At 30.7% G+C, this 14760-nt stretch overlaps 1 protein-coding gene across 4 annotated transcripts in view; it reads right to left on the minus strand.

Annotated features, from left to right (window-relative positions):
* Positions 1-14760, minus strand: part of LOC125848425 (deoxyhypusine synthase) — a 45667-nt gene that overhangs the window by 6458 nt on the left and 24449 nt on the right. Inside the window, exons 1-6 of one of the 4 annotated variants that reach the window (XM_049528284.1) lie at positions 8944-9141; positions 8700-8870; positions 8400-8618; positions 8209-8295; positions 7968-8091; positions 7433-7881 (exon numbers count right to left, since the gene is read on the minus strand). The exons of 1 other annotated variant lie outside the window; for it this stretch is intronic. In XM_049528284.1, the coding sequence (XP_049384241.1) occupies positions 7544-7881; positions 7968-8091; positions 8209-8295; positions 8400-8618; positions 8700-8870; positions 8944-9141 (1137 nt within the window). In that variant the 3' untranslated portion in view covers positions 7433-7543. Of the gene's footprint in view, positions 1-7432; positions 7882-7967; positions 8092-8208; positions 8296-8399; positions 8619-8699; positions 8871-8943; positions 9142-14760 lie in introns of those variants that run through there. 2 more of the 4 variants (XM_049528286.1, XM_049528282.1) reach the window with 2 other exon arrangements.

Below are 14760 nucleotides of genomic sequence, written 5' to 3' on the forward strand. Positions count from 1 at the left end.
CTTCACTTTTATATCGCAGTAAAAAAATCCAAAACATTCTAGTATAGTCATCAACAATTGTAAGGAAGAATCTATGACCATTATAAGTACATTGTTTATAAGGTCCCCAAACATCCATATTAAGAAGCTCAAAAGGTAAAACAGTTTTCTTAGAACTAGTAGCTAGGAAAATGAAGCTTAGTGTGCCTTGCTAAAGGACATACAAGGCAAGAATGAAAAGATTGTGTATGCTGAGGATCAGGTTTGAGGCAGTCAATCTTGTGAAGGTCAGCAGCAAGAGCATGTCCCAATCTCAAGTGCCAAGTAGTATAATCAGGTGAGCATGAAGGACTGGAATGGAGTGCAATGACAGGTGATGGTTTCTTGGTAGAAAAAAGTGTGTAGAGACCTTTTTCTTTCTTACCAATCCCATGTACCTTGCAAGTGCAAAGGTCCTGAAAAAGACAGTATTAAGGGTAGAAAAAAACACAATAATTTAGGTCCTTTGATAATTTTGAAATGGATAAGAGATTGTAGGAGAATTGAGGAATGTACAGAACATTATGTAGTTCATGGTTATCAAAGAGCTTCAGAGAACCAGTATGTGTAACAGTAGTCAATTGACCATTAGGTAGATACACACTACTAGAATCACGATGTACATGAACTGGATTGATTAGAGTGTTCAAGCTAGAGACCATATGATGTGTGGCCCCAGTGTCCACAATCCAGGAAAATGTATCAATACCTGCAGCAAAACAAGTATAAGAAGTATGTAATAGAGAGGTGGTATGAGCAATACCTGCCATATTGGCTATAGCCTCTTGTGATGAATAATCCTTTTCAAGCAATTTCAACAGGTGATTATACTAATCAGAAGTAAAAGTTGGCACAGTTTGGAGAGATGAGGAATTAACATCAGTATTCCTATTGGTATCCAAATTCTCAGCATACTGTGCATTATTGATCTGAGGCTTTCTATTACCTCAAAAAACCTGTGATCTGTTATTCCCTAAGGTTTGACCCTTATTACTCCGATCATCAGTTCATTTCTTCTTTGTGAACTTGTAATGTTGAGGATATCCAATGAGTTTATAACACTTAGCCTTTGTATGATTCCTCAATTGACAGTAATCACAGTATAAACCTATATTTTGACATATGCTTTGGCTGAATCTGTTATTGTGAGTTGAAACTAATGCAGTAGGCTCATTGATGTCCAATTTCTGTAGAGGCAATACACAATTGGATATTAAACTAGATTGCATCCTTTGGCTTTCATCCTGCATTATCATACTGTAGGCTTGGGCTAGGAACTGTCAAAAGTATTTGGCTCCTTGACTGAGCAAAACTGTCATTTAATCTCATTAAGAACTGCATAAGCTTTTGTCTCTCCATGTGTTCTACATATACTCTGTGTTTATCACACTCACATGCTAGTAAAGGTACCAGAGATTTCTCAACTTAGAATAATACTCAGAAATAGTAGATGTTCCTTGGCTTAGGGTATTGATTTCTCGATGAATTTGATAGATCCTAGTTAGATTACGTTTATCAAACCCCTCTTTCAGATCTTTCCAAACACTATGTGCATTATGTGAAAACATTAGGCCATTTGCCAACTCCTTTGAAACTGAATTTGTAATTCATGACAATACAAAAACATTACACCTTTCCCATTAGTGTTCTAAATCTCCTTTGTACTGATCCTTATGACATTTACCATCAATAAATCCAATTTTATTCTTTGCTAACAACGCTACTCTCATAGAATTGCTCCAACCAGTGTAATTTTCAATACCAGTAAGCTGTTGAGGGATCAGAATGCTACCTGGAGTATCAGATGGATGTAGATAAAAATGATTTCTAGGATGAATGTATGTAAACTTCTCGATCTGCTCTGGATCTGATTCGTCAACTGTAGTCGTCGTCATCTTTGGATTAATGAATTGATTTTGGGCCGGTTCAAATGTTCTTCAATTCTCGAGTGTGTGGAAGGGAGAAAAACTTCAGAATTATCTTTGTTTCAGCTAGATCTCCATCGAAACCAACAACTCTGATACCATGTTGAGAGCTAATCCTCTAGCTATGTTAGAGATACTGAAGTGAGGAAGAGGAGAAGAGGAGAAATTGAGAGTAACAGTGTAAACTGAAAATAACCGACTTGAACTTTTCATTATCAACAATGCACTATTTATACACAGTTCCTAACTAATAGTGTTTAATTACTCATGTAACTAACTATCTAACAGACTAACTGATCCATCTAATTATATACAATTTACATTTTATCATGGACGATTTTGACAAATATCGTTCTTCATAAACAAATACTTTACAATGAATAGCCGGAGTATGAAAATCCCTTGGTGAATTTTTCAAATTAACAATAATGAAGGACGAAAATGAATTAGAAAACACATTTACAAAATAAATTAAAATACTAAATATCAAAATTAGTTAGATCATATTTATTTTAATATTTATAATAACGAGATAAAAATATTGTTACAATTAAATAAAAATAAGGAAGGTTAAGCGTAATAATATGAACCATAGAAGAGATTAGTGTTGGAAATCTTACGTAAAACACTTTCATCACGAACACTTGTACTGAATTCACCAAATCTTATGCATCACTACGAACTTTTGTAGGAACTTCTTATAGCTTGAGGCGTGTGAGAGACATTGTCCTTAAGGATATTTCACCTGGTATAGGTGTATCCCCAGGATTCAACAAGCTCTTTTAGTATAAAACTAGGAGTCAGAAACTAACAAAGATTTAATCAAAGAAAACCCAACACTAAAATATATCTTGACGTAGGAGGAAAAACTTAATTAAAAATATGTTCTTTCCATCACTTTCATCTCTATCTGTATCTTAGGAAGAGAAGATATATATGTACATATATACTCAAATCAATTCAAAAATCAAACAATAACGTTCCAACATTAAATATGGTAAAATATTAATCACCATTAATAATCCATTAAAGGTCTTGCATTATCATATATTAATGACAAAAAACGGTTAGGCCATTAAACAATATAATAACATACCTTTAAAGCTATAATAAAAATAATGATAAAGTTTAATATAATAACTAATAATTTATTTATAAACATTTATTTTTGAGATATTATCTTATTTTTCCAATAGTTAGTGTTATGAAGCCAAACTTAGGAGAAGGTCTTTGAAATTATCCAATTTTTTAATGAATAGATTAATTTTTTATGTCGGTATATTTTAGTATAATAAAAATATACACGTGATATGTATGTATGTATACCTAATTATATATTAGTGGTAGGTAATCTGTAAATGCATCGGATAGGTGAAATGATAATTAAATATTTGCTCTTTTCTTAATGAATGGATTAGATTTATTTTATGTCTATAAATTTAGTAGAATAAAAATACACATGGTATATTTATATATGTATATCTGATTATATATTAGCACTACTAGGTAATGTGTCATCATTAATGGATTTGGTTGGTGAAAGACAATCAAATATCACTTTTTTTTTAATGAGAATATGTTCCATTAGTTTGTAAATTGATTTCTTAGTAAGTGTAAATGATGATGAAAGAAGAATGATCGTATAATTAATAGGGTATAAGTTAATTTCTTAATCGGTGATCCTCATTAATCGTAAGTAATTTTAGAATATTCTAAAAAAATAAAGAAAAGTTGTCATTTTTTAAATAAATAAAAAAGTTCTATTTATGAAAACAATCTTAGAAAAATGACTTACCGTGTAATTTTCCCCATAAAAGTGGTAGCCACCTAACCATATAAAAATTAACAAAACAAAAGTTTCAATTATTTGACACTTGAAGGGTCCTTTGGTAGAGTGTATTAACAAAACTAATGCATGTACTAGCTATTTTATGTATTAGTTGTACCTTGTTTGGTGTACTTTTAATGTTAGGTATAAGTAATGCTTGCATTGGTTATACATTCTATTGTGTATTAGGTGTGTATTACTGATATCAAGGATTTCTAGGTATTAGTAATGCAAAGGGATTTAATTCATGCATTAGCATTTTAAAGACACTCTTACCCATCAAAACCTATTTTACATTTTTTTCACCATAATTGTGGAAGATATTTTTGTAAAGAAATATTTTTGTACAATACATGATATTTTTAATACACCAAACCAAACAACGTATAAGAAATAATCTATGTATAACTAATGCAGGCATAACTAATACAAGCATTATTAATGTAAGTAATTTTAGAATATTCTTAAAATATCAAGAAAAGTTGTCATTTTTTAAATAAATAAAAAAGTTCTATTTATGAAAACAATCTTAGGAAAATGACTTATCGTGTAATTTTCCCCATAAAAGTGGTAGCCACCTAACCATATAAAAATTAACAAAACAAAAGTTTCAATTATTTGACACTTGAAGGGTCCTTTGGTAGAGTGTATTAACAAAACTAATGCATGCACTAACTATTTTATGTATTAGTTGTACCTTGTTTGGTGTACTTTTAATGTTAGGTATAAGTAATGCTTGCATTGGTTATACATTCTATTGTGTATTAGGTGTGTATTACTGATATCATGGATTTCTAGGTATTTGTAATGCAAATGGATTTAATTCATGCATTAGCATTTGTAAAGACATTCTTACCCATCAAAACCTCTTTTACATCTTTTTCACCATAATTGTGGAAGATATTTTTGTAAAGAAATATTTTTGTACAATACATGATATTTTTAATACACCAAACCAAACAACGTATAAAAAATAATCTATGTATAACTAATGCATGCATAACTAATACAAGCATTATTAATGTAAGCATTGTTAATACACTCTATTTAGCATTATTTTTATACACTCCACCAAACGATCCATATACAACCCACACATATAGGCTGATAGGCAAACAATAAAAGATTGTTTGGTAGAGTGTATGATATATGCATTAACTTAGTGTATTAATAATATTTTATTCAACATTTTTTTAATTTATGTATAACTAATGTTTTCATTAGTTATACACTCTATTGTGTATTGAAAAGTGTTTTATTAATACATGTATATTCAAGGTATTAAAAATGCAAGAAGATTTAATGCATATATTAGCATTTAAAAATTCTATTGTCCCTTAACATCTTTTTTACATCTTTCCACCATAGTTTGGAGGTATTTCAAGTAAATAAACATTTAAAAAAAAATTATATAATGCATACTATTTTTAATACACTAAACTAAATAATGCATAAAAAATAATGTAAATATAATCAATAATAAGCATTACTAATACAAATATTATTAACACGCTCTATTTAATATTAATCTTATCTATATTATTAGCATCTTTTAAATCAGTTCTTAAATTTCAATCGGACACCAATCAACAACAAAAACGTTTGTACACCTTTTGGTCATTTTGCAACATCAAAAAACACGAAGATGTTTTAAAAAATTGATTAAACCTTAACCTTCATTAAAAGATTTGACAAATTTTACTATTTATTTTAAGTTATAATTTAGTTATCTTTATAATATTAAAAATAAAGGGGTCCTAAAATATATGACAAGAAAAAAAATTAGAAAATTTAAAAGTTCTAAAATCTTTGATAAGAGTTAATTAATATATGATAATAAATATTGGAAGAATTAATAATTAAGGAGTCCTTAAATATATGATAAAAATATTTTAAAACTTGAGAAATTCTAAAATATAGTAAAAGGAAAATATATTGTACTAGTCTAATTATGTCTAAAATATTTAATTATAGAGTAAATTTTAGGTTTAACAAATATAAAAATCATATTTGTATGTTATAGCTATAGTTTATATAATTGCGCTCAGTGGCGGATGTAGAGTGTGTCCAGGGGGTCATCCGACCCCCCTAGGAAAAAAAATTACACTATATATATAAGATCAATTTTTTTGTGTACGTGTATATATTTAAAATTGAACCCCCTGAGCATATGTCAAAGGAGTAGCTCAATGGTTTGTGGGGTTCAAGATTTCGCCTGTGTTTTATTTGACCCCCTTGATAGAATTCCTGCCTCCGCCACTGATTGCGCTATGGCTATTAATCTGTACATTTCGGTATACATATACATAAAAATATGTATTTGTATATTTCGGTATACAAACTAAAACATAGTAATTGTATATAAACAAAATTACTACATATATACAACACATATGTATACCGAATGGGTCTATTTGAATATTTCAATATACAAATGGGTCTATTTGTATATTTCGGTATACAATTGAGTCCTGCAATTATTTTTTATACAACACATGTGTATACCGAATGGGTCTATTTGTATATTTCGATATACAAATGGGTCCTGAAGTTAATTTTTATACAACACATATGTATACCGAATGAGTCTATTTGTATATTTCGGTATACAAATGGGATGACAAAAAATATGGAATGTTTGCTTCGAATTACAAATAAAAGAAATTATAGCTATAGCATTTAATTTGAATTAATAGTTTGCTATTTTATACAATTTTTCCTAAATAATAATTCATATGTTTATTAATTACTTATCACAGGGCATTTTAATTTGAAAAGGAGACTGTGCTGTAAATTTGACTATTAACCTGTTAGGTTAAGTATTCTAATTTATTTCGACATAAGTGAGTAGTTGATATTTGCAATCCCACCAAAACGTTTTCTGTCATAATTTATGATTTTTTGGTTGGGAAAAAAAAAACTTTCTTTGGTTTGGTTAAGATTATTCCCTCCACAAGCTTTTTAATTGGTAGGTCATATCAAAATTTTGTTTCTTTGATGATAGCTTTTTTTAAATCTGATTAATTATCGCCTAGATTTACGATTGTTATCTTTTGCATGACTTATGCTATTTGGCATCGTCTATACGAATTCTCTATAACCATTCAGCTCTGTTGGGATATATATATATATATTTCATTCTAATAGTGGAAAACTATTTTGTGCTGAAAAATTGTTAGTCCAAATATGGCTCCCTCCCCAAATAACATGGTGGGAGGGGGGAGTAATTTATTTGAACATACAGAATATTGTCTAACTTAAGAGTACATGAATAAACTCGAGGGAATAATTTATTTGAAACATACAAAATGTTGTGTAACTGATCAGTGTACATGAATAAACCCAGGAGAATAATTTATTTGAAGCATACAGAATGTTGTCTAACAGTGGGTACATGGATAAACCCTCCTCTCTAGCACCTTGTTTGGATTGTTGTTATCCGTTGTATTATATGGTATTGTTAATTTGAAATTTTAAATATAATGTTTTTTTATTGTTACTTAATATTTTCTTTATTTATTAGAGTATTTAATAATCATATTTCATCTTTATATATCCTATATTTTAATAGTAGCTTTATCCCGTACTCTACTTTTCTTATAGGTTTATCATTTAGATTATGGATGTGTGACATTATGTAACGACAAAGAACAATACAATCTAACCAAAGTTGTATTCATTAAAACAATACAATACAATATAACAAAAGACAATACGATACATTATGAAACAATACGTAACAACCATTCAAATAAAGTGTAGGACAACTTCCTCAATGTTCAAACTTGGTACCATTCTGGGAGAGTTCCTTAGGCTTAGCTGCAAATGTCTCAGCTACTAATATGGGAAATGCAATTGTTGCATCACAATGCACCTTTGCACTCTTGGCACCAACACGTATCTTTCCCCATGATACAGCTTCATCAGGACGAGCACCAGAGTCACTACCATCATACTCTTGTGCAGTGTTAATTAAGACAGCAAAATCTGCACCATTGCGCATCATATTCGCATTGCAGATATGGTGCTTAGGCAGCCCTCCACCCAGGATAATCATTCCGGTCTTCCTCAAACCAGCATGGACAGCTTCATTATCCATGGCCCTGACATCTGGTTATATATACAACTTAATTCTTTAGTCAAACAATATATATCTTGATGAGAGAATTAAAACTTGATCGATAAGATAGTGATACCTCCAACAATGTCTAAGACTAGACCAGGATTACGGTCTTGATCTCCCTTTTGGTAAGAATGAAAGTATAGCATGTCACCTATTGATCCATCCGTCAAGCTAGGACAGAAGACAGGAATCCCGTTCTAAGAATGATAAATACACATTAGTTTATAATAAACTCAAAGAAAATGCATGTTTTTCCTTTTATTTTCTGGAATCAAATTAAATAAGCACTAAACTATTCTTTTTTAGAAATTTACCTTGTAAGCCCAATACAAGTATGAGGTTTCATTGTTAATTTCTTTACCAAGGCGAGCAATGACTTTAGATGGTGTCCAAAGAACGTTCTGTAATATATACAAAAAGAAGCTAAAAAGGTCAAATCATCACAAACACAAACGCAATTAATTAATAATGAATTGACCCAAGAGTAGAGTAGATAGGTACCTACCTCATTACTCTGCTCGTCATACATTTGGTCAAAAATTGGCATGATCCAATCCTCAAATTTGCAATAGTTGTCATTTGGAACCAATAAGTTACCAATACGGTTCAATGCTTTGGATCGTAGAAGAGCTCCAGGTAAAGCAAAGTCCCCCTTGTAAGTTGGTGCGAGGCATTTTATGAGATCCTCTTCAATACCACCAGCTGTAGTAACCAAAACATCAACCTGCAGGGAGAGAGGGAACATAAGGTTCAAAGTTGACGGTACAACACAGTAAAGACATAAACTAGTGAAAATGCTACTGACCATACGGTGCTGAACAAGGTAACGGATGGTCTCTCTAACACCAGAAGAAATAAGGTTTGAAGTGAACCCCAAAAATATTTTGCACGTTACCGACTCTCTGTATGCAACATTTCTTTCTTTTTCGCTGCAATCGTCGTCTGTGGGCACCTCATGGGAAAGCCTCCAATTAAGCTTCAAAAACACTTGTGGAATCAACTTTAAAACTATTTTATCTCAAGTTAAAAAGAAATAAGTGAAATCTAACCATTTGATTAACAATGTCGATGGCGTCACCAAGATTAGAAGCTTGGAAACCAGTGGAAATCATGGATTTAATAAGCTCAGAATAGTTAAGGCCTTTATTAAAGTCATACCCCACTATTTTTATGCAAGAACCTTCTAGATCTTCCGAAGATTCTTTCAGAACTGCCGATCTTACCGACTCCATCATGTTGTCTTTCATTACTGCCACACAGAATATTCAGAAAAAAATTGAGGTTGATGTTTCTAAACACTAGGAGTTCACGTGCTATAAATAGAAATGGAAGTAGGAAAGGATTGTTTGGTAGAGTATATTAGCAAAAATATGAGTAAAATATCGAATATATATTTATATTATCATTTTTTTAGTTTTATATCTAAATAATTGAAAGTGTATGTTTCATATCTAAACTATCGCTCATTAGTTTGTGAAATATATCTCTCTTTTATTTTTTAAAAATTGTCATATGATACTCTACATAGATAAACTTCTACCTTGATAAAAATTAAATAAATGATTAGTAAAAATTAGTAATAATTAAAGTATCACTATCCAAAAAAATAATACTATTTTTTTTAAAAATCTAATTTTTTATTTTAATATTTTAAATTTCTTTTATAAAAGTTTTCTTTTTTTAAAAAAAAAAAACCTAACTTCATCCCCAACCTCATTCCAAAAAAAATTTAGATATTTTTTTTTTTAAAAAATCTTATCACATCTCATCTAACTATCCGCTTCTAAATTTTGTATCGTTTTGAGTTAGATATAAACGTATATTTTAGGAAAATATTTTCTACTTGTCGCACATTTAAAAAAAAACTTTCATTTCAATTATATTCTTTCCTAAAAAACATATGCATACATCTAACAGGAAAAAAGAAGCAAGAAGGTTAGATGGGGCGGTCTGGTAAGGTACAAACTTACTTTTCTTTGTTTTTAAAAAAATAATAGTAATATTCAGGGGGGAGGCAGCATATACGGGTTCATCCGAACCCCCTCAGCAGAAAATATTACTATTTATATAATGTTAAAATTATTTTAGGTATGTATAGATGTCGAACCCCCTTTCACTAATTCATGTGTTTACTTCTCAAATTTGAACCCCCTTATTAAAAATTATTCCTCTGCCACTGATAATATTTAAGAAAAAAAAATTGAGAAGGAATGGATGGTTTAGAGGGGATAAGTGGGCATTGAAGTAAGATTTTTTTGATAAGAGATATTTTATAATAATAAAAAAATGGAGGAGGGGGGGATTGTTGTGGTACCGGGAAATGGTGGAGTGGGATTTAAAAAAAAAAAGAAAAGTTACCTAACTAAACATAATTTACTACCATATATACTTAATTTATCTTTAGTTTAAAAAAGTTAAACATAAGACCATCTCCAACCCTACTCTATTTTACTCTTCATTCTCTATATTTTGTAATTAACATATTATTTTTCATGTAAGGCTATTAATTAAATCTCTAATATTTACAATTCTTTTTAAATGTCATATAACATTTTTAAAAATATTTTATTTTATATATACTACTTTCATCTCGAATTAATAATATTTTAAATATTTTTTTAAATTTTCGTCACTTTGTGATACAATTTGATGTTATTATTAATTTCCACTATGAAGAATGCAATTCAAATGATGAGATAAAAAATTAATTTAAAAATATAATACATAACATAATAATTTAAATAAAAGATAACAATATAATACAATGCATAACATAATAATTTTAAAAAATTACATTAAACGAGCCCAAATTCATCAATCAATACAACGATTTACCCCGAGATTCTAAAGGCCCTTATCACCTTGACAAATGGCAAATGCCAAGTTTCAGGATACACTATGACAAAGCAAATTTCTTCGTCAGCTAATCTCAATGCTTCTTTTTTTCCTTTCAAGGGAGTTTTTTTTTTTTTTTTTTTTGCATATGGTAGAAGAGCTTTCGCTCTTAGAATCTCCCATTTTTTTTGTATATCACACACTCTGTGTTGTGGAGGTAAGGCTCACAGCCCCCTCCATTTATGTACTTGCTTTTTAAGATTAAAAAAAAAGATAACAATAATTTAGTAATCCGGTAGGTCGTTTCTAGATTGAACGATATTCGAAAAAGGAATTAGTGTATGATTTAGAGAAGTTGTGGTTGTAATTGCAGTTGTGCTTGTTGATTTCTTTTTTCAATTATTCGTAGTTGTTCTTTAGAAATCTAGAATAAAATATAATTTAATATTACATTAAAAAAATTCAAAAAATTAAAAATTTATATTACATGAAATTATATATAGGATGATTTTTCGGAAAAAAAGAAATAAAAGATTTATATTATGGAATACAAAAACAAAAATGGAATAAAAATAATAATATAATATTGAGGAGAGAGAGAAGAAGATTCTTTTTTAGAAAGTAAAATAGAGAATTGGATTGGAGTTAGTTGTCTGAAAAAATAGAGAACTCTATATTTGGAGAGTAAAATAGAGTGTAGGGTTGGAGATGCCCTAATACCACTTTTAATATTTATATCATATATTTTAAAATTATTTAATCATATACACAAATCTCTTAAATAGAGTGTTGAATAATTATTTTAAAATTTAAAGTCCTTAATAAATTGTCAATTCAAAAAAATTTCTCTCACCTCTGCCACATATATATATTATCTCTCCCCCCCACCACCACCACCAAATCTGTAAAAACTAAATTTGAAGGATGGAGTACAACCAAGTATGGAATAAGATAACCCTGTCAAAATATTACTATTAGATATAGCGAAAGTTAACATCAGATACAGCTTGTCCTCCACCACCATTACCTGTCTTCTTCCTTTTTCTTCACTTACGTCCTTCACCATCGTTACTGGTCCTCCATTTTTTCTAGAATGAATACACCCACAAATGCACAATCCAAGCAACAAGATGATTCAAACAAAACTGTAAACACTTTAATCATTCAATTGCGTTTTTTTCTTCAATTGTAGACGGCTAAAATGTGATTGTGGGTATCTGTAAATTATTTATCTATCATTTAAGCAATAGATCTTGTATATGATTTTCAAGATGGATTTGATGTTTAATTACGATGTATCTCAGTTTTGCTATGTATATATCTTATTGAATAGAATTTATGTATCCATATTTTGTTATATTTCTTATATATGAATTGTTGACTTAGTTATAATCGTTGAGGATGCGAGATACATGCTTAAATATATAAGATACAACTTATATACTTAGCACTATCTTGAATTCTCTATACGCACATGCTCACAACGATTCCGAGATACATGCCTAACAAATTATACATGCTACACAAATCATTCCTCTTTAACATCATATTCGTTAATTTTAACAATGAAGTATACATTATTTGTCAGAGATACACATGTATCTGTAATACATTGCTATATGAGATACATGCCTAACAAAATATACATGCTACAAAATTGCCATGCCCTAAGCCTACACCCTGCGCGGGACTGGCACTCGAGAACTATTGCTGGCCCCAAGCGAATCCTTGGTCTGCCTTACTTACTTAGCGGAAGACTCTAAGTATTATTACAATGATCGAATGCATTTCTACTCAACTGCTTAATAAAATAATTTAGAACGTTTAAAGATCAAACATTCAACTTTGCCAAAGTGGCAACTCAAGTCTTAATTGTCACGCCCCGTGCCTACACCTTGGGCGGGACTGGCACTCGAGAACTATTGCTGGCCCCAAGCGAACCCTTGACATGACTTACTTACTCAACGGAAGACTTAACTCAACAAAGATAAATCTATGTAATAAACTGGAATGTTATGAATGAACATTCAATTGTCCATTAAGGCAAACTCAAGTCTTAACATAAGATAATGACAATGAAAAGACTAAAGAACTAACATCTGACTTTCTATGAAGCGTCTAAAACAACTGAGATGGATGTCGGGACAAGACCCATGACATCTTAGTGAACTAATAATAAAACTGAAAGCAATAAAAGAGATCATCCGAAAAACAATGAGGCTCACCACAAGACTCTGAGTGCTCAACTGGATCAACAATGTGCTGGATGCTGATCCTAGTTACCTTTGTCTGCATCATAAGAATATGCATGTCAAATGACATCAGTACATTAAATGTACGAGTATGCAAGGTGAATTCTAAAACAAGACATAAGCTTGAAAAGAACTAAAAACCTTACCTGGCTCAACTCAACTCATTTCAATATAAAGCAGTTTAAAACAAGTGCAATATAAAGAAAAAATGTTTAAACATGGATGCCAACTCTGTGTATTTTGGAAATACCATAATACTATGTATGTATGCAAAGATACAAATATAACTCTGAAATGTACGTAAAAGTACAAACAAACTGTGTATATAATAATACAATTACTTCTATGAGAGTTTCTCTAGCCGAAAACCATCACTTAAGAGTTATTATGATGATACAACATTTTGCCTAACGCTGCCAGGGCCGTCATATACCTTACCGAGGGTATAAAACTTGAACTACTAAGTGGATCCACTAGTTTATGCTAAAAAGCACTAAAGGAATCATCTAAAAAGTATGACCCTTTTCTACCCATGATGGCTACACGGTTTATGGGAGTTGTGAGTTGATACGCTCAAATTACTCCTCCCTAAAGAAGCATAAGCGATCGTTATCAAGTAAATAACCCAACTTGTAGGTTGGGGTCGATCCCACGAGGAAAATGGTTTAGACCTTACTTTAACCAACAATTATATTTAATTAGTCAAATTACTTCCAGAAACAAGTAATTAAATGGGGTGGGAATTTGTGAAACAAATTGTAAAAATTCAATAAGTGATCAATACACAAAAGTCAATCTTTGTTGTTATCAAGATGAGAGAATTAACTAGGGTATATGTGTTCCCCACAAGCTCATAACGCAGTAATCCTAGTAATAACAATCATTTCCTAGTATATCCCATGCAAAGTGGTAAGTTATGTATCTCTAAATCCTTGGTTCGGCATCTAGAGAATTTCACCCCTCACTTTGGTCCGGCTACGTGTGTATAATTTACTAACATTTACCTATACCTCATATTAGCAATCATAATCGATGTTTGACTTAGTTATTACTTAGTACCAATTGACACTAAATTATTAGATAGTATCACACTAAATCTATGTTGATAATTCTTTTCTTGTTAATTACCTCCTTGGTCCGGCAAGTAGTAACAAAGCGAGTTCTAACGTTGGCCACTGTTAAAAAGACTTCAAAACGAAAGAATTATCAATGCATGCAAAGTACTAGTTAAGAATTTCTTATTTACTATTCATACTTTGTTAATCACTCATGGTTCCCACAACCCTAGTTGTGGATTTAGTTACTCATATTAGCAAGAACACAATTCATAATTTTAGATGGAGAAATCATGAACTTACGTAAGGAGAATAATAAACCCAGAAATTCAACTTGAATTGCAAATCCAAAATCTTCAAAACGAACTTAGGAAATCAATAATTGCTAGGTTTGCAAATTAATCACCCAAGTCACAAAGTAAAATAAGAATTAATAATGCCTAACCCCCAAAAACGAGGTTTACATACCCTATTTATAGAAAATAAGTCCTAAGTTAAAAAGGAAACAGATTAAGGAAAGTTTGTTCAGGCACGCGTCTTCATTCCACAAGACTAACTTACGGACCGTCAATGGATCTACGGTCCGTGAGTCCCTTCCATCAGCCAGGACTTGGAAAATATTTCATCTTTCACCAATTAGCTTCTCTGAAGCAAACGACGAAACTGCAGTAAGGATCGTAAATCGATCTACGATCCGTCAATCCCTCTCCGTAGCTCTACACTT

Source organism: Solanum stenotomum, chromosome 12, assembly GCF_019186545.1.
Source record: "Solanum stenotomum isolate F172 chromosome 12, ASM1918654v1, whole genome shotgun sequence".
Classification (NCBI taxonomy): domain Eukaryota; kingdom Viridiplantae; phylum Streptophyta; class Magnoliopsida; order Solanales; family Solanaceae; genus Solanum; species Solanum stenotomum.